Source organism: Sinocyclocheilus rhinocerous, unplaced genomic scaffold (assembly GCF_001515625.1).
Source record: "Sinocyclocheilus rhinocerous isolate Xijiao unplaced genomic scaffold, SAMN03320098_v1.1 scaffold1038, whole genome shotgun sequence".
NCBI lineage: Eukaryota > Metazoa > Chordata > Actinopteri > Cypriniformes > Cyprinidae > Sinocyclocheilus > Sinocyclocheilus rhinocerous.
Window position 1 is genome coordinate 1,059 of NW_015632707.1, and position 20,397 is coordinate 21,455.

Genomic DNA, 20,397 nt, shown 5'->3' on the forward strand with positions numbered 1-20,397 from the left:
TATACTGATTTCTACAAAAATATTAAGCAGCACAATTGTTTTCAACACTCATAATAAAAGGAGAGCAGCAAATCTGAAGTAATGACTGCTGAAAATTCAGGATTGCATCACATTAATAAATTCCATTTAAAAAAAATATTAAAATAGAAAACAGCTATTTTAAATAGTAATAATATTTCACATTTTTTTATGGATTTTACTGTGTTTTCAGTTTGTCTTGATAGGCAAAAAAACATTTTTTTTTAAATCTTACTGACCGCAAACTTCTGAATGGTAATATATTATGCAGGGTTGCTTCTCAAGTAATTTTATCTTGTTTTAGTTTTACTAAATTTTCATTACTAATATTTTATTTTTTATTTTTTTTTATTCTTGTTTAAAGGGGTCATATGATGCTGCTAAAAAGAACATTATTTTGTGTATTTGGTAATCCTTTCTCTTAATCCTTTTTTAAGTAACGTGTTGAAATTTTTGTTTTTAAAATATATATTAGGGGTTATTGGGTTACTACAGGATAGTCTTGAAGGAAGGTCTATATATTTTCATCAGTCCAATATATATTTCTCATCACAAAACCAAAATATCGCCAAGGTAAAACAGAGGCAGAATTAGATTTTAATGGATCTGCGGGGCATTTGTGACAACATGATGGATGGTGCTGTTAATGTGGTTTCTGGGTCATCTCTAAACCTGCGTTTAACATGAAATTACATTACAACATTGAAAACATCAAAGCAAAGGGTACTTACTGTGATGAGAGTTTGGTAGAGACAGTAAAAGCCCAGATACCAGATGAACCTCCCATTGGTAAAAGGTGGGACAAACCAAAGGTAGAAGTAAGAGACCACCATGAATGGAGTGCAGCCCACCATCCTACAGAAGAAAAGGACACAAAATGCAATTAAGTATAATCAGCATTCACATAATTCAAAATGTGGAAAAACATATTTTGGGACTATATTTCTGGCAAAGGTTGTTTGAAGGAATCAAGGCAAGTCATCTGGGCACAGGAAGCCTGTTAGGAGGGAACTAAATAACACTGTGTTCAATGTGGTTTACCTGATCTCACATTTTAGCTTCTGTACTAATCAATATAAGAGCAGCTTGAGTGTCATCTTAAAGCTACAGTGCACATTTATTGCAGATGTGTGCATCCGTGTATGGTTGTTGTCTCTGTGTGAAAAACAGCACTTGTTTGTGAGGATGCTCCTGCTGTAGGAATAATCATCTACACCGCTGGAACGCAGGCCACACAACCACAGTGACAATCTGACATGGTCGTCGTGTATCTCAGCAGGGAGGAATTCTGCGGCATTTTTTTTTTTTTTGCAGGATGTGGGGAATGTGTTGGCCATTTATAATTCATACTGATACAAGTCTTCCATATAGCATTATGGGAGAGGCAATCAGCTGCAGGCATGAGCCAATGAAAGTAGGAAGAATTTAAATAATAGAGCTGAAAGAGCCTTTTCTCAAAACGCAGTGAGCCAGCTAAATTATATAGAGAATATTCTAAATTTTGTATTTTTTTTTGTATTTTTACGTAATTTATTTACAATATATTTACTAATACTTAAAGTAAATGCAAGTAACTTCAAGATGGTGATGTATCTTTTCTGCATAACATTTTTAACTCTACATCTACAAAATGATGAATAAAGAATGTGCATTGGGTGTGTTTTTGCTTTTTTAAGTTTTTACTCAATTTATGTAGGTGCTGTACGATACGATCCTTCCTTTTCGACAATACACCAAACTAGCGAAATGTCATTGTCCTTATAGCGCCGTTACATCTTACTTGTTAATCAGGTAAACAAAAAGAATGAATGAATGAATGAATGAATAATGGTGATTATGATTCCAACATGTCACTCACATACATGAGGTGGTGGCAATCAGCTGCAGGCATGAGCCAATGAAAGTAGGAAGAATTTAAATAATAGAGCTGAAAGAGCCTTATCTCAAAACGCAGTGAGCCAGCTAAATTATATAGAGAATATTCTAAATTTTGTAGTTTTTTTTTTCACGTAATTTATTTACAATATATTTACTAATTCTTAAAGTAAATGCAAGTAACTTCAAGATGGTGATGTATCTTTTCTGCATAAAATTTTTAACTCTACATCTACAAAATGATGAATAAAGAACGTGCATTGGGTGTGTTTTTGCTTTTTTATGTTTTTACTCAATTTATGTAGGTGCTGTACGATACGATCCTTCCTTTTCGACACTACACTAAACTAGCGAAATGTCATTGTCCTTATAGCGCCGTTACATCTTACTTGTTAATCAGGTAAACAAAAAGAATGAATGAATGAATGAATGAATAATGGTGATTATGATTCCAACATGTCACTCACATACATGATGTGGTTGCTAGGGTGTTGCCATGTGGTTGCTAGGGCGCTTTGGGTGGTTGCTATGGTGTTGCTTTGCGGTCACTAGAGTACCCAGGGTGGTTGCTAGGGTGTTGCTATGCAGTTGCTAGGGTGCTCGGGTTGGTTGCTAGGGTGACGCTACCCAGGGCGGTTGCTATGGTGTTGCTATGCAGTTGCTAGGGTACTTGAATGGTTGCTAGGTTGGTTTGGATGGTTGTTAGGGTGTTGGTATGCGTTTGCTAAGGTACTCGAGGTGGTTGCTAAGATGTTACTATAAGGTTACTAGGGTACCCAGGGCAGTTGCAAGGGTGTTGCTATACAGTTGCTAAGGTACCCAGGATGGTTGCTAGGGTGTTGCTATGCGGTTGCTAGGATATCGGGGCGGTTGCTAGGGTGTTGCTATGCAGTTGCTAGGGTACCCAGAGTGGTTGCTAGGGTGTTGCAATGCGGTTGCTATGGTACCCAGAGTAGTTGCTAGGGTACCCAGGGTGGTTGCTAGGGTGATTAGAATGTTACTAACATGTTGTTACCATGATTAGCACGTTACTAGCATGTTGCAAGCATGTTTCTAGCATGATTAGCATGTTATTAGCATAGATATAAGTAGATGCCCTTTTAGCAGCTGTTTCGATGGGCCGCTATACGTAAGCCGTCCGCCATATTGGAAGATGGCGAACGCGTCAACGTATCTGGAGCGGTCGAATGTGGCATCTATAAATATCTATGGTTATAATGTTGTTAGCATGACTAGCAAGTTACCAGCATGTTTACAGCATGATTAGCATGTTACTAGCACTAGCATGTTACATACTAGCTCACACAAACTTTCAATTACAGTCGATTCAACTTTACAACTAGATCTCATGTTAAACAATAACTAGGCTAATAATATTTTTGTAAATATTTGAATGTTTTTATATATAGACCTAAATTTCAAAATCTTCAGAATATTACCATTATTAATCCATGCAGCAAAACTCTGTTGTGAATACCTATAGGCCTATCTATTTGTCATTTGAGTCTGACAATAATGAAAAAAACAAAACTGTTAATAGGCTGTAATGTGTCACAAACCAACAATATAAATCACTGAATGGGTTCATTACTTAAAACTGACTCAGTAAGTTCAGTAAGGAGTCATGACGGCTCTGAATGAGTGAATTTGAGGTAGTTTGGTGAATTTTATATGAAAAGAACCAGGTCATAAGAGTCATTTTCCGCTGTATTCATTTGTTGTGGGCAGGAAACACTGGCACGCACTAATGAGATGAAATCTGACGAAACTCAAATGGACGCACGCAAACCCTTCACAAATGTGGATTTCAAATTATTGTTGCACATTTTTATTATATTTTGTCACATTTGGCACCATTTTAGTCACAATCTACAGCCCTGTTTCCCATATCTCCGCTTCAGGAGTAAGACTCGTCCCACAGCAAGTAATCGTTTGCTGAGTGCTGAATTCAGGTTATTGGCTTCCGTTCTAAATTACGTGACCTTGTCAACTCTAGAACTATCACAACCCTGTTCCTGTAAAGAAAACCTCAATGTTCGGTCAGGTCATTTCTAAGCAGGTTTACCCTGGACACACTGACCTCTGCGCAACACCGCTTTTCACTTTCACAGAGAATAAACAAGTGTAAGCAAACAAGCAACACAGAGAACAGTGAGGTAAAGAGAGCAGCCAATTCTGGCACAGTCCAGATGCCACTACTGCAGTGTGGAGCAACCCCTGTGTGCCCTGCTGATTGTTCGGTCACACAAAGGAGCCGCCGTACAGGAAAGAGAGAGAGCAGGACGGTCTGTAAGGTTCTGAAGAAATTATTTTTGGCTTCTCTTCCACTGAAAAAATTAACAGGGTGCTATTCTGTGATTAATATGCTCTATTAACTTAATTTCCGCAAGTATTTTATTGCTTAATATTTAATTATAATATGTGGAGATCTTACCTGTGCAATGTCAAGTAGATATATTTGAAGGAAGAATGCTGTTGCGCTCCCGGCGACCTGATTCGGTGCTCCTCCGATGGCGAAACAGAGTTTGCTACATACAGAGAGTTTCTGATCCAGATGAGTCTGAAACAAAAAGTCTCTGAGTCAGAAAATAATATCCAACACAAATACTATATTTTGGAGAGTACAAGAAAAATCCTGTCTTTAAGGTAAAATTTTGAAGCTCATGGGTCATTTTTTTGGCAGCATTTGTACCTGAAAGATTCATTTTCAAATATTTAGCATTTTATTTAGTTTGAAATATCATATATATATAAATAAATATATATATATATATATACACACACACAATATATATATATATATATATATATATATATACACACACAATATATATATAATAAATAGTACAATTATATAAGATGAATATAATTAATATTAATATTTAAAGCAATTAATATAAACATCTTTGTATGTATGAATTGCATTTGTTAATGCATTTCTGAATAAATTAATAGATAATATGAAGAAAATAAGCAACATAACACTGACCCATAAATCACTACATTTGCACATTAAAATCAGATTTTTTTTTTTTTTACTCAGTGAGGTTACAACACACGGCTCGATACTAAAGTTCCCTCACAAGATTAAAGGGACTAGATCTGTCTTACTGTAGATGCAGGAAACGTGCATTGGGTCACATGCAGCAATGGCAAACTAGTCATACTGAGTGATTGGCAGATACCAGACATGAAGGGTGGGTGGGTTTGAACTATGTTTGGTGACCAGCAAAGAGCAAAACTGACTCAGACACAACAAGGATCAACACACCGGCCTGCAAGATGAGGCGACAGAAGGAGAAAACAAAACAAGTTAGAAGTGAGCAAACAAAAAAAAAGGAAAAAAAAGGGAGACATGGAAATGAAGTGGGAGAGGAGGAACAGAACAAGAGTTGGTGAAATCTGAAGGGAGCAGGCCTCTCGGAACAGGCAGGGCCGTGATGGGAGAGGGATAGTCTTATCTAACCCCATCCACGCTGTAACGGTCAGAGCTTTCATGGCCTGCTGAGGGAGGAGCGACAGCCGGAGGAGAGAGATAGAACTGTGGACATGAGTAATCAGAGACAAACAGACGAGACCATACTCTCCTCCTCACTCTCTCCCATAACAGCTCTATGACAGAATGACAGTCTGCATTTTAACTCAATCCATCCATCCTGTTCCTCAAAGCTCAGAGTCTCATATAATGAACAGGAAACAGCTTCTTATCGCACCACTGGAGGACTGTGTGGCCTCTGCAAAAGCACAGAACTAGACATAATGCACCAAAAATAAATCTACTATACCGCTCTCAAAGAAGCTGCCATCTTTCCTGACGTCATCATGACATATTGATGAATACTTTCAAATAAGAAAGAATGCTCTCTGTAACGAAAAACAGAGACTATAAAGAGTTACAGAAATGGGAAACTGACTATACGGTTGGGAAAATAATTATTAAAATAAATAATAATTATAAAAATAATATCATTTTTTAAATAATATTTAATCATTTCCTTGTTATATCAACATCTGTTTTCTTGCATTTGCAATGTTATAGGGTACATTAATAACGTTAGTGTTGTTTTTGAATACTCATGTGATCTGAAAGTGTTTTTCACTTAAAGGGGTCATATGATGCGATTTCATTTTTTCCTTTCTCTTTAGTGTTACAAGCTCTTGGTGCATAAAGAAGATCTGTAAAGTTGCAAAGACTAAAGTCTCAAATCCAAAGAGATATTCTTTATAAAAGTTAAGAGTTAGCCACACCTACCTAAAACGGCTCGTTCGAACACGCCCCCACATATCTACGTCACTATGTGGGAAGATTTGCATAACGCCGCCCAAATGTTCAAGCAAAGAAAGAAGGCTAACTTTTATTCTCGCTGTTGCCGCCGCTGCCATGTTGTGGAGTCGCTGTGTGTTTCGTTGTGAAAGCAAAACTACTTTATATAATTTATATTATATATAAATATATTTAATATATAAAAATTTAACATTTTTCTTAAATATATACATGCATGGGTGTGTATTTATATATACATAATATACACAGTAAACACACATATACTATGTGAACAAAAACTTTTATTTTGGATGCGATTAATCACGATTAATCGTTTGACAGCACTAATATATATATATATAAAATGGGGACATGCAGATGTTCTGATATTCCAATGAGAAACATCTATTTCCAAATAAAAATGTCTTAAAATTGTTTACATTTATTTGCATTGAAGACTAAACATTGTAGAGTTCAATCTCTGAAATAATGTGACTGCTGTCTCAAATAATGTGCTGTTAAATATATCATGGGGTTTCTACCTTTTCACTTTTATTTTCTTCAAAGTAATTCATCCTGATTTGTTGTAGTCTGGTACTTGATTAGATGTGCTTGAATCATCTCCATGTGCTATTTTATTGAGGTTTCTGGGTGATAATCACAGCATCTGTCTTTGGACTGCCGGTTCAGAGTTTCTCTTTCTCCAGCATGTGGGTGGGATAGATTGAAGGGTCCTCAGCCTGAGACCCTTCAAAACCACAGGTAATATTTAAACCAGATGCTTCCACTGCTGTGAGTGACGGGGTATTTGATCACAGAGAACACCCTTAAAATAAAGCTTCTTCAAAGCTTCTTTTAAAGAACACTTTTCGCTGTGTAATATTCTAAAGTTGCTATATGGTTCTTTAAAGGTTAAAAAAAGCTATTGGTCTTACATTATACACTAAAATGTCCTTTAAAATAGGGTCCAATGTACTGTGTTAATAAAAGCATTTTTCTTATTCATTTTTTCACAGGTTTTCCCCCCATATTTTCAATTAAGCATAGTTTTGTGTTGTTTTAGAGGTCAAAGGAAATAAAGGTAAACTTAACAGAAAATGTCCTAGCAGAAAATCTAGCATTACATCACTTACTCACCAATGGATTCTCTGCAGTGAATGGGTGCCGTCAGAATGAGAGTCCAAACAGTTGATAAAAACATCACAATAATCCAAAAGTAATTCACACGATTACATGTTAATAAAAAGCATTTTTCTTATTCATTTTTTCACAGGTTTTCCCCCCATATTTTCAATTAAGCATAGTTTTGTGTTATGTTTTAGAGGTCAAAGGAAATAAAGGTAAACTTAACAGAAAATGTCCTAGCAGAAAATCTAGCATTACATCACTTACTCACCAATGGATTCTCTGCAGTGAATGGGTGCCGTCAGAATGAGAGTCCAAACAGTTGATAAAAACATCACAATAATCCAAAAGTAATTCACACGATTACACAATTCACAAGTAATTCCATCCATTAACATCTTGTGAAATGAAAAGCTGCATGTTTGTGCGTTTGTAACAAATCCATCAAGATGTTTTTAACTTCAAACTGCTGCTTCCGGCTATTCATAATATTGCTTTCTCTAGTGAAGAATTAGTCTTGTTTGAATCAGGAGAGAAATATGCACAAATCAAGCACTGTTTACAAGCCAAAACTGTTCTAAATAAATTATGTTGGTAGATTTTAGTGTGAGAGGACAACAGGGGATGTTTTTTTTTTTACTGGAGGAAGCGTTATTATGGATTATGGATTTTAGCCGGAAACATTAAAATGTCTTAATGATGGATTTGTTTCTTACAAACATGCAACTTTTCACTTCACAAGATGTTAATTGATGGATTGGAGTGGTGTGGATTACTTGTGGATTATTGTGATGTTTTTAATCAGCTGTTTGGACTCTCATTCTGACGGCACCCATTCACTGCAGAGAATCCATAGGTGAGCAAGTGATGTAATGCTACATTTCTCCAAATCTCTTCCCACGATTAAAAATTTCATTTACATCTTGGATGGCCTGAGGCGGAGTAGTAAATGTTCAGCAAGTTTTCATTTTTTGCTAAACTATTCATTTAAAAGTAAAACCACATCATTAAACTGCACTTGCCATTCAAAGGGACCCAGCAATGACAAAATGGAGAAAACATGTGTATATAGTGAGTAAATAGTAAGTGACTTATCATTACCGTAATGAATAAAGAAATGTGTGTGCGTGTGTTTTGAGTGGCTTTCTGAATCTAAAGCATTTCACACATTAAAAAGGACACTCACTCCTTGGAAAGCTCTGTGGATAAGGCAGAGTAAATGTGTGTTTTTGAGGGTGTGTGTGTGTGTGTGTGAGTAGAAAACGGAGGGGAGATCCTTTCAACACATAAAAGGGAAGCCTAACCGCCGCTCAGAGCCATATATTTATGAGAGAAATCTTGGAGACAGTCAGACAGACATTTGGTGCTGAAAATACTACAGAAGTCAAACACTCCTCTTTTGAGTTGTTAACTCATTCATCCGCTCAATCAAAGCCAGTGTTTGGCGTCTCCACGCCAACATGCACTCTGGGTACCCTCGCAGCAAAACAACCACAGAGGGCAGGAACGATCGCTCTTCAGAAGACGCTGTAATTAACTCTCAACTACACCACGATGAAGAAAAGATGAATGACTTCTGAAATCACAATGTAATTATTCTGATAACTCAGGCAAGAAAATGAAAAGACTGGATATACACCCAAGTCTATTTAATCTCAACTCCGATGCTTCTTTGAATTATTCCTCTGAAGAAGGAAAATTAAAAGGATTTGATGGTACTAAAGTGTGAAATGAGGAAGCTTGTGCGCTTAGCCTTGAGGCTGATATTTATTCTGGTTGATCTCTTACTAAGCATGACTATTGCTATTGCACATATTGTGATCTGAACAAACTCTGTACATATTCTTAAGTTCTGGAAAGAAAACAAAAACCCTCTTTTTAATTTGTATTTTTGAATACTTGCTTTCTGGTAAAAATATCACAACACTCTTAAAACAAATTAATTATGCAAGATAGAAAACTGGTTTTGAGAAACTTTATTTATGTACTTACTACATTGGCAAATAGTATTTTTTATAGTGAGCGTAAACCTCACTAGATTTTTAGCTGATTTTAATTTTTAGACAGAAATTAATATTTAGACATTTTACTGGATTTTTTTTAAAATTCCAGACTTACAATACTGTTCAACAGTTTAGGATAAGATTTTTTTTTTTTTTTATGTTTTTGAAATAAATCTTATATGCCCAGTGCCAAGGCTGGGTCGATTTATTTGACCAAAAATACAGTAAAATTATTATAATTATAATTTAGAATAACTGTTTTCTAATTTAATATATATTAAAATATAATTTATTCATGTACTGCAAAGCTGAATTTTCAGGCAGTCTTCAGTGTCACATGATCCTTTAGAAATATGCTATGTATTCTATTCTAATATGCTGATTTACTGCTCAAAAACGTATTTTATTATTATCAATGTTAAAAGCCGTTGTGCTGCTCAATAATTTTTTTGGAAACCATGAAGTGCTTTTTCCATAATTCTTTGATGAATAGAAAGTACAAAAGAACAACATTTATCTGAAAATAAAACATTATTTTAGTATAATAAATAAAACTGTGAAATCATGTTTTATAACTTTTTTTACTGTCAATTTACTGACGAATTTAATGGATTCTAGCTGATTTAAAATATTAATGCCTTCCAAAATCACAAATCTTACTGACTGCAGACTGAGAATCTTATAAAGGGTTCTCTGGATTTTGATTGGCAGACATCCACTTAGCAACCATCCCAATCACCCTAGCAACACCCCATCACCCTATCCACAACATTCTAGCATCATGGATTGCTGGAATTCTCACAAAGTTTCTTTTGGTTGCCGTTATCATGATGAACAAACAGGAAGTCATCGAGTTGAGACACAAAATATCTGACTTCCTCACAGATTGAAAACAGCTACCATGATAGCAGCACTGAAGTGTGGGAAGACATATGAAGTGGACATCTATAACTGACATGAAGAACAAAATGGAAAAAAAAAAATTTGAATATCACAAAGCTTGTCGAAAACATGTCTGGGAAATGTTTCACCAAAAAAACATTAAATTCACTAAAAATATTTTAAAAGGGAAATTTGCTTAACGGTCATTAAAAGCATGTCTTAATTTTCTTAAAATTAGGCTTAATTTTCATCACGCAAATTCTATTTTTTATCTTCTGATTTTGAGGTGAAATGTGAGCCGGACCCATGATTTTAGTGAGATTTAACTGCACTAAAGCTCTATGTGCTTAGCCTACTGCCTCACACTTGCTGCTCTGTAAGCTGATTTTCACTGTGTATGTTTGCGTGAGGATGAATCTGGATGACATAATGAAGGGTTTAAGGCTTGATGCCCAGCGAGATTTGAAAACACATTTTATCATTACACTTGCAAGGTCAAATTCACCCTGGACTTTCACCTCCAAACTGAATGCGATTGCTTTCCTGCAGAGAGTGCGATAAACAATATCAAGCTCTCAAAACCCAAGACTGGCAAGTGTAGCAATCCTTTTTTCATGATTGTTGAGGCAGATGTTCTCTTATGGGGTCTCAGTAGATTCAGACTGCACGCATCGGTCTGTACAAACACGCCTGACAGTCACGTAACCGATCTTTATTAAGACATTCACGCTGGTGATCTGACACAAGAAAGACTTGTAAATCTCACAAAAGTCACCCATGATTAAAATATTCATGCTGTATGATATTTACAAGTTATTTCAAATAATACTGCAGTTAAGACACAGTATATGTTCAAAAATCAAGGTATTACCATGGTAACATATCCAAAAATCCATGGTAGAAAGAAATCTCCACTTCAAATCTTTAACGTTCCACTATGAGAGTCTCCATCTTTCCTTTTTGTGATGGCGTGTGTGAGAACAAGAGCTCTCCATTAGTGTGTTTTCCATACATTATTGACACACGACTACCATTTTCCCTTCGACCAGAGGGTCAGCGCAGAGGAACAACACAGCAGACTTTATTTCACTTGACAGATCATGCCTGACATTATTTTTCCATGGATGAAGGACATATTGCTTCCAGAACTAGAGGTACAATGTCTACAAATATTATACGGTCTTTTAAGTAGAATCAAATGACAATTGCATGTGGAATTAAACCAATATTTGCTGTCCAACATCCAAAAGGCAAGCATTTATATATTTCATCTATTAAAAAGAATCTGGGAATAAACAAGTAACAGTGAAAAGCTTTTCATTTACTTTCAACGCACATTATATCTATTTCTAACCCAGCTGATAATACACTGTCAGTCTGTGGCACGTGAAAGGAATTCGGTTCTGATTACAGAAGTGATTTGTAACTGGTGCAGTGGTTAAACTCTTGTAATCTTGTAATATATGACAAAAAAATACAGCATGTGTCTTTACAGCACTATGTACTTGTGGGTTTACTGTCTGCCTGTCAGTGCTACGCCTAAACAGCCTTTGGGCATGTGTGTTGGTAAAGCATCCACGAAAAACATTCCATGCTCTCATTAAAACATGCCATTCCGCATACTTTCATAACGTACAGATGCAAAAAAAAAAAAAAAAAGTTCAGAGCGGTATCATAACAAAAAAAACAAAATACATATATATTGGCACCTGTTCCCCCCTACTGAGTGTTCATCAACTCCATATTGTGCCTGACACTCAAATATGATTTGTGCAACCCAATGCAGTCACTTTATACATTTTTTGACTTGAATAACATTAATATAAATTGAGATGCAAATTGCAAGCTAAAGATCATTAGTGGAGTATATTAAAAAGATATTGCAATATGCAAGCACATAACTAATGCAGAAAAACTTAAGTGTGCATCACATTGCCTTACCTGTGGTGGAACCTTGGTGAAAGCAGGTTCAGGTTGCTTCATCGTGAGTTTGTCCCCTGATGTGACCGGGGCTTTCTCCCCCTTGGCCATGGCAGCCGGTGCGAGGGGTACAGAGACAGCAACTGAACTCTCTGGCTTCTCAGAGCTGGCTACAGCTGTGCCTGCATCCATTCACAGACTGCAGCAGTGAGAGGATGGGCGGGGTTACAGAGCTTCAGAGGCCACATGCACAGACGCTTTCCAGCTGTCACTCACAGATGTGAGCCAATCAGATGCCTCGCTCTGCCAAAACAAGCTGCTTACCTGAATCTGATACAGAGTACATTCCTATGCTGTTACACTGACACTAAATAAACACATATGCAAAGTAAGAGTTGCTTAAGAATTTAATTACTTGTATGTGCTGAATATACAGTTAGCCTAACACAAAACATAACGTTCACTTTTCCATCAGAAATACCTTGCGTACATATAATGTAAAAATGTTTTGTTATCCAAGCAAGTGACATATTTGATTAAATAAAATATTGAATACACAGACTAACGAAACGTATCATGGTGATACCATGGTATTACATACAGACAGACAGATAGAGATATTATCTAACCTGAGTGATGCGGTGAGCTATCAGCTGCTGCAGCGGTGCATGAACTGCGGGTTCATTCCATCACTCACATTCACATTCACTGCAGCAGCAGCACGTTCAATAGATGTAATTACAAACACACACGTGCGCCCCCTACAGGACAGCAAACACAACTCACAGGATCCTAGACCTAGTGATGAGACATCCTAACTAACACGGCAGTAAATAAATCAAATTATTAGCATACAGGCATTTTAAATCTAAGTTGTAGTGTCATGGCATTGCATCAAGGCTGCATTTATTTGATCCAAAATACAGCCAAAACAGTAATATTGTGAAATATTTCTACAATTTAAAATAGCCGTTTTCCGTTTGAATATATTCTAAAATGCAATTTATTCCTGTGATGCAAAGCTGAATTTTCAGCATCATTACTCCAGTCTTAAGTGTCACACGATCCTTCAGAAATCATTGTAATTGACTGTTTTAAAATAAAAATTTAAAGAAACATTTCCTATTAGGCTATTGTCAAAAGTTGGAAACAGTTGTGTACAATTTTTTCAGGATTCTTAAATGAATAGATAGTTCAAAAGAACAGCATTTTAACAGTTATTTTAAATTGTAAAAATATATTGTTTTTGATATACACCACAAACAAAATGCATAAAATCCTTTAGTTTCACATAACTGCTCACAAACTCCCAGGTATACACTTGCCATAAAGTTAATGAAAAGATGAATAAATACGCTTATCAGGCCTGATGGTCAGACCTGGTCAAAACAGTCATATCAACCTTAATATACTCCAGAAATTCCTGACATTCAGCCCACTGGCCAGGAAACCAACCATATGGTTGGCATTACATGTAAACGCATTTCCAACATTTTGTGCAACGGTAAACAATATGTGGAAATGAACAGGATGTTTAAAAGGACAGTTGGAACAAGATTAATATGGAACAACAGTAGAGACTAGAAATAGTAATTACACTAATTCCTTGAATGATTAATAGATTATATAGTGATGAAAATGGTTTGACTGAATTGCATTGCGGATTGATAGAGGATCAACTTAAACTACCCAAAAACTGATAAAGACAATCGAACTATATGATTTCTTTTTTTAAATGCACTTCTAAAATATTTAAAAGTAATAGGTCAGAAGATGAATCCAAACGCGTTCACACCAAAAAGCAACATATTGATCAGAAAGTCGCCTAAATTTCTACTTATCCCCTCTGTGAGCGTTTAAAACACGCTAGAACCCATTTACCCCCCTTTGAAGTGAGAAAAGGAATCAGCATATCTTCAGTAGGTTTATTGCAAGCAGAGGTCTTTATAACAGAGCCTCTTGTCTTAGGCAAAGTGCATAAAACATTTGACATTTATAACTTAACGGTTCACAGTAAGACATACTAGCACAGATGATCGAACACAACTCCATTAAGCATCATGGCAGCTTCTATGATCTGAATTCTTCATTGATCTGTGCAAACATGTATAATAGTGAAGGTTAAAAGACTTGGCTTGTGCATACTGCATTGCATCAGAAAAGGCCAACACATCCAACTGTGAAAGAACATGACGAGAAATAAAAAATAAAACAAATAAATAAAAATAAAACTTTAAAAGAATAATTCACCCAAATATGAAAGCACTGTCATCATTTACCATTTTTAATCACCCACTTGTCATTCCATTTTGACTGAAATGTAAATTGTTATTCAGTTTATCTTTTAATCCAGTGAACTTGCTGTGACTGAATCACGGAGTCAGTCAACTCGACAACCATTTGTCTGATTTTTCATTTTTTGGTGAACTATTCATTTAAATCTATTTGTGTTGAGTGGCCATCTATAATGTCTTAGAAGGGTTTTCAAAATCAGGTGAAAATAGAAAAACACCGGCCTTTATGGTTTAAAAAGAATGAAAAATGTCCTCAGCCTCAGGCCATCCAGAATGTAAATGAGTTTGTTTTTTCATGGGCACAGATTTGGATAAATTTAGCATTACATCACTTGCTCACCAATGGATCCTCTGCAGTGAATGGGTGCCATCAGAATGAGAGTCCAAACAGCTGATAAAAACATCACAATAATCCACACCACTCTAATCAATCAACATCAATAAATATCTTATGAAGCGAAAAGCTGCATGTTTGCAAAAACAAATTCATCATTAAGGCTCTAAACTGTTGCTTCTGGACAAAATACAAGTCCATAATATTTTTTTTTTCTCTTTCGTCCTCTCACATCAAAATCCACTAACATATTTGTTTAGAACCGTTTTGGCCTATAAACGGTGCCTGATGTGTGCATATTTCTCTCCTGATTCAGATAAGACAAACTTTTTTACTGTAGAAAGCAATATCATGGATATTAGGGCTGTGCGATTAATCGAAATCGTCATAAAATCGTGATTTGAGCTTGCGCGATTTCTAAATCGCTTTATAGCACGATTTTCCACGCCCCCGACCTCCCGCAGTATGCTATTGGAACGCGCCTAAATGGAGCACGAGAACAGAACAGACCGGGCGGGCATACAAAAACGTAACGCCAGGTTCACACACTCCGTCTGTGGTACGTATTTTTTCCGCACCCATGTTAACGGATCAGAGCGTTCACACTGCACGCGATTGCGGTCCAGCAGTGCGCTCCAGGAGCGGTGCGTCTGCAGCAGTCATGCTGCGATCGTTTCCGCACGGAGACTATAGGCCCGGGTATACTTCACTCTCCGCGTTCACATTTTGTTACACCTTTACTTAGTGATTATTTTGCCTTATGTCTGTTCTAGAGACATGTTACAGCTTCTTGATAAAGCTCTAATTGGTTTTCTTTTGGTAATATGTTTCAAATTCACACTGAATGCATTAATGACTGTAAAGCATGTCTGTGTGTGTCAAAATCGTGATTAAAATCGAAATCGCAATATTGATCAAAGAAACCGCAATAGGTTTTTTTTGTCCATATCGCACAGCCCTAATGGATATTCAATTTTTATCAGATGCAATGATTTGATGTTACAAACATCTCGATGATTAATTTGTTTCTTACAAACACACAGCTTTTCGCTTCACAAGACGTTAATTGATAGACTGGATTCATGTGAATTATTGTGACGTTTTTATCAGCTCTTTAGACTCTCATTCTGACAGCACCCATTCACTGCTGAGGATCCATTGGTGAGCAAGTGATGTGATGCTAAATTTCTCCAAATCTGTTCACATGAAGAAACAAACTCATCTACGTCTTGGATGGCCTGAGGGTGAGTAATTTTTCATTTTTAGGTGATCTACTCCTTTAAGAGAGAAGGATTAATGAAATGTCTCTCAAACGTGTGGGATCAATAAATCGGAGTCTCTGGTGCAAGCAGGAACAGTCAGGAGTGACCAAAAGGAGCTTGTGTGTTGAGAGGCCTCTGAACGATGACAGCATTTGCTAAATCAGCTTCCTTTAAACTCTGACCCTCATCTCTCAGCTCTCGGAACGGCAGGGATGTAGTCAGGATGAAAGGAGCGTCCGTTCTCTGAGCCTGCTCCACAAAATGCTGCACATCACTGATCCTGGAACAATTACATAAAGGCCAACATGAATGCATCTTCTGAGGGAGCTTTGCAGCCGCATCTTAGCAATCATGTTCAAGTCAGAGGCATGAAATCCTTACATGTGGTGACGCAAACGTTAAATCCAGCGTAATCTGATTTGATCTGCTGCAAAGTTGCAGCTTACGATTCTTCCATTTTACCTTGTGAGCTTATATTACATAAATGATGAAGGAGAATTATGTAAGAGCTTTTGAGGGTAGGATTTCAAAACTGGAGCACCACAACATGCCCAGGGTGGATTCTGACAATACAATAAGAACATTCAGACATAATCATGTCTAAGGCCTGTAACCTTAGCTTTGTCCAGTTTATAAAAGCATAGTACACTAAAGAATGCATATTCAGTTATAGTTTTTTTAAGGTGATGCTTCGTGGGGCAAAGTACAAACCAAAAAATGCATTTAGACTTAAAACTTCCATGCATTTAGACCAAATAATTGGCTGCAGTATATTGATGGCGTCAAATATGGAATATTACATTTTTCTTAAAACATGTACTGTATACAGTTACTGCCATATAAATAAATAAATAAATAATATATATATATATATATATATATATATATATATATACTGAAACCCACTGTATATATATAATGCACACACATACACCATAGATAGTAAATCATACTTCTATATAATAATACTACATAAGTTGGATAAATATCATAAAAACATTTAATATTACATTTTTATACATTGTAAACAGTTACTTCAACTCTTTTTGCAATCAATTTATTTAATTTTACAACATTAGGGCTGCAAAAATTACACACTTTTAAGCATTTTTTTTCTTTAGGGGGAAATATGACCCAGATGTGTTTTCAAGAGGTTCACCTTCTACGAGCATATGATACTCACCGATGGCACAGATTAAACCTCTGCACAAGACGCTGACCGTCTGCCAGCCAGATCTGGAGGGAGGTCACGGGGAGGTCCTCATTCAGCTCCACAGCCGGGAGAGGAGGACCAGAACAGTCCTCATGTATCGACCGAGACCTGGCCACCAGTCGCGGAGCCACGCTACAGAGGACAATCATTGCAACTTAATCAATTTCTAAAGTATGGTTAAAAGCCTAACTTTGTCCAATGAACTGCAAGTATTGTCATGTGATTTCACATGTGATTAGAGGGTCAACTAACTAACACTAACATCTGGATAATCCTTGACACATTTACAGACAAAACACCTCAGAGTAGAAGTGTTTCGAGGACACCTAGTGGATGTTTGTGGGAATAACTACGACTAGATAAACTACTCAAATCTTTCATTTTATTACTTTACAGCACGTACTTAAGCATCACTATTAAGCCTTCTCTTTAGGTGTGAAACTTTACAGGCCAATTTAAAACACTATAAACCAGAGAGGATCTGCTACCTTCCCAGTCTGTAACCTCGGCCTGTAAACGGGTGAAAGGTCTTTTTCTTTGGGACATAAACTTCATCTTTCATGTCCTCCACGTTGACTTCTAGTTCTTCATCCTCAGCTCTTCCTTCAAGCTCCAGAGGCAGCTCACTTTAAATAAAGGATATTTAGATTATTACATGTCTGCATGTCATCATTTGAGGGGAAAAGTGCAATAATGATAATAGAATGGGCATTTTACACCTTTGCGAGAAGTAGAATGTGAATGCTATAATATTGCCACCGTGACAATTATCAACACTGCTCACCCTCTTTTAATGGCCTCCAAGAACTCTTGGTTTTCTTCTAGAGTGTAACTGCGTAAATCTTCATCGTTTACTGTGAAACCATTTTTCCACAGTCTCACTACAATCTCCACCTGAAAAAGTTCAGCCATGAAACACTCTTAAGCAGCCAGAAGAACCCTTGAAAATTTATTATTTTTTGCATTTCTTTCTGACGATGCTAGTGACTAAGAAATTACACACTTAAAGGAATATTTCACCTAAAAATGAAAGCAGAAAATTTACTCACTCTCAGTCCATCCAAGATGTAAATGAGGTTGTTTCTTCATCAGAACAGATTTGGAGTAATGTAGCATTACATCACTTGCTCACCAATGGATCCTCTGCAGTGAATGGGTGCCGTCAGAATGAGAGTCCAAACAGCTGATAAAAACAAACATGCAACTTTTCACTTCACAAGACTGATTTGATCCGCTGGAGTCATGTGGATTATTGTGATGTTTTTATCAGACTCTCATTCTGACGGCACCCATTCACTGCAGAGGATCCATTGGTGAGCAAGTGATGCAATGCTAAATTTCCTGATGAAGAAACAAACTCATCTACATCTTGGATGGTCTGAGATTGAGAAAATTTTCAGCTATTTTTTTGTAGTTGTAGTTTCTTCTCAAAGTGACATTACATTGATGTAGCTAGCTGTTAAGCCACAACAACATTATTATTTTAGGTAACCACCAGAATGTTCTGAACACAATTGCACACAAGAAGCCTCATATGAACTGTCTGACCTTTTTGCCGCTGCTGGCGACACTGCTGATCTTCTCCACCTCATCGAGCAGGTCCTCCACGGAGAAACTGGATCTAATTGGGCTCACCTCCTCGTCGTCCTCCTCTTCGTCACTTTGTGCCCCTTCACACCTAAGAGCTCACAAAGGCAAGAAAGTGTGATTCATTTTAGATTACTCCAATTACGAACATGCAGTAATGATATAATGTTACTGGCATGATAATGTTTTAAGATGGATAATGGACACAGAGCAGTGTATAGCGGACTTACCATGTGTCATCTTGAACCCTTTCTCTTGAATCAATATCTCTCATCATGACTTCTTTTGTTGTCCATCTTGCAACACAAACATAAGCGGGCATATATAAGTTATAAGGGATGGTGCAAGTCAACGTAACCACTGCATCAGTGCTTCCTGAATAATTCATGGGGCAGGACTTTGTGTGAGATTGACAGGTGCAGGAAATTCTCAAAACACTGATCGGCTTTCATACCAGTCCAGTAAATCAAGGTAAAATTATGTTTCAACTGACCAGAAATGACCAATGATACACTGATCAATTACTGCTGGTTCTTTTAATGGAATAATTATTCAAATTAAAAACATATTATAAAAGGAATACATATTAATATATTTCATAAAAATAAATATTGCAAAATAAACAAACTATTTAACAACAAACTCTTGCTTTCGGACATGTGCCATGAAATTACCATGTGATGCATTTGAAAAGTATAAAGATATTTCATCAGTATTAATCTGATCAGTATTTAATCAGCTGCTTATTACTGAATGATGACATCATGATGCACTTACAGTATTCTATATGACAATAGGCTTGTTTGAGATGCGCCTTGCCTCGCCTGAAATCTAGGCGAGAGTAGACAGCTGCAGTGAGAGGAGGCAGGGGTGCCGCTAGCAATTTTGGGCCCTATGAAAGAATATGAGGTTGGGCCCCCTACCGCACCAAACATACACTATATTGCCCAAAGTATTGGGATACCCCCTTCTAATGAACAGGTTTGACTACTTTCGTAATTTCCACGAGTACAAATCTTAATGTTTAAGCATATAATGATATTCTAGGGAATTGTGTGCTTCTAATTTTATACCAATAGTTTGAACAGGACCCTTTTCTATTCTAACACGACAATGCCTTTTTGTATAAGCCAGGCAAGGTTATAAAATAAATAAATAAATAAATTTAAAAAAAGATTGATTCAGTCAGTGTGGAAGAACTTGACTGGTCTATATAAAGCCAAGTCCTAATCCCAGCTGAAGACCTCTGGTGTGACTTTAAATGCAGACCTTGAGCCAAAAACTTATCACCAAACACCAATGACTTGTACATACATATGGACAAATGTATTGGGACACCCCCTTCTTTAGAACAGAAAAAGGCACTTCCAAAACTGTGGCATCAAAGATGGAAACATAATTAAAAGTATTTAAAAATTGCATTTCCATCTTTGTTGCCACAGTTTTGGACTTGTCTATGTACGTACTAAATGATTGTACGCATATGTACAAGTCATTTGTGTTTGGTGATGAGTTTTTGGCTCAAGGTCTGCATTTAAAATCACACCAGAGGTGTTCAGCTGGGAATAGGACTTTGCGTTCTGCAGACCAGTCAAGTTCGTTCACACTGACTGAATCAAT

At 36.7% G+C, this 20,397-nt stretch overlaps 3 protein-coding genes across 4 annotated transcripts in view; 1 reads left to right on the top strand and 2 right to left on the bottom strand.

Annotated features, from left to right (window-relative positions):
- Positions 1 to 749: 749 nt before the first annotated feature.
- LOC107742718 (major facilitator superfamily domain-containing protein 2B-like) lies at positions 750 to 12,281 on the bottom strand (the record flags this gene model as incomplete). Its single annotated transcript, XM_016555756.1, has 4 exons — positions 12,109 to 12,281; positions 4,328 to 4,453; positions 3,023 to 3,099; positions 750 to 873 (listed from the first exon to the last, which is right to left on the bottom strand). Coding segments are annotated over exons 1-4 (498 nt in total), but the record flags the coding sequence as incomplete, so codon positions are not given.
- A 3,643-nt stretch (positions 12,282 to 15,924) lies between these two features.
- Positions 15,925 to 19,219, bottom strand: LOC107742702 (UBX domain-containing protein 2A-like). 2 transcript variants are annotated; one of them, XM_016555727.1, is made up of 6 exons: positions 19,008 to 19,219; positions 18,739 to 18,875; positions 17,975 to 18,084; positions 17,679 to 17,816; positions 17,161 to 17,322; positions 15,925 to 16,257 (listed from the first exon to the last, which is right to left on the bottom strand). In XM_016555727.1, exons 1-6 carry the CDS (start codon positions 19,015 to 19,017, stop codon positions 16,074 to 16,076), a joined length of 741 nt encoding a protein of 246 aa, XP_016411213.1. In that variant the 5' UTR covers positions 19,018 to 19,219; the 3' UTR covers positions 15,925 to 16,073. The 2 variants fall into 2 exon arrangements, with proteins under 2 accessions (XP_016411213.1, XP_016411212.1); XM_016555726.1 differs by having other exon boundaries at positions 18,739 to 18,868; positions 19,008 to 19,199.
- A 671-nt stretch (positions 19,220 to 19,890) lies between these two features.
- Positions 19,891 to 20,397, top strand: part of LOC107742719 (ATPase family AAA domain-containing protein 2B-like) — a 128,776-nt gene continuing 128,269 nt past the window's right edge. The window contains exon 1 of the mRNA XM_016555757.1: positions 19,891 to 19,911. Coding sequence (XP_016411243.1) covers positions 19,891 to 19,911 — 21 coding nt within the window. The remainder of the gene's footprint in view (positions 19,912 to 20,397) is intronic.

Coding starts and splice junctions, on each gene's coding strand:
- LOC107742702 (XM_016555726.1), bottom strand. CDS start 19,165: ATGAATTATTCAGGAAGCACTGATGCAGTGGTTACGTTGACTTGCACC. Junction 18,869..19,007: donor AGGGTTCAAGATGACACATG/GTAAGTCCGCTA, acceptor GTGAGCTCTTAG/GTGTGAAGGGGCACAAAGTG. Junction 18,085..18,738: donor TCGCCAGCAGCGGCAAAAAG/GTCAGACAGTTC, acceptor GAACTTTTTCAG/GTGGAGATTGTAGTGAGACT.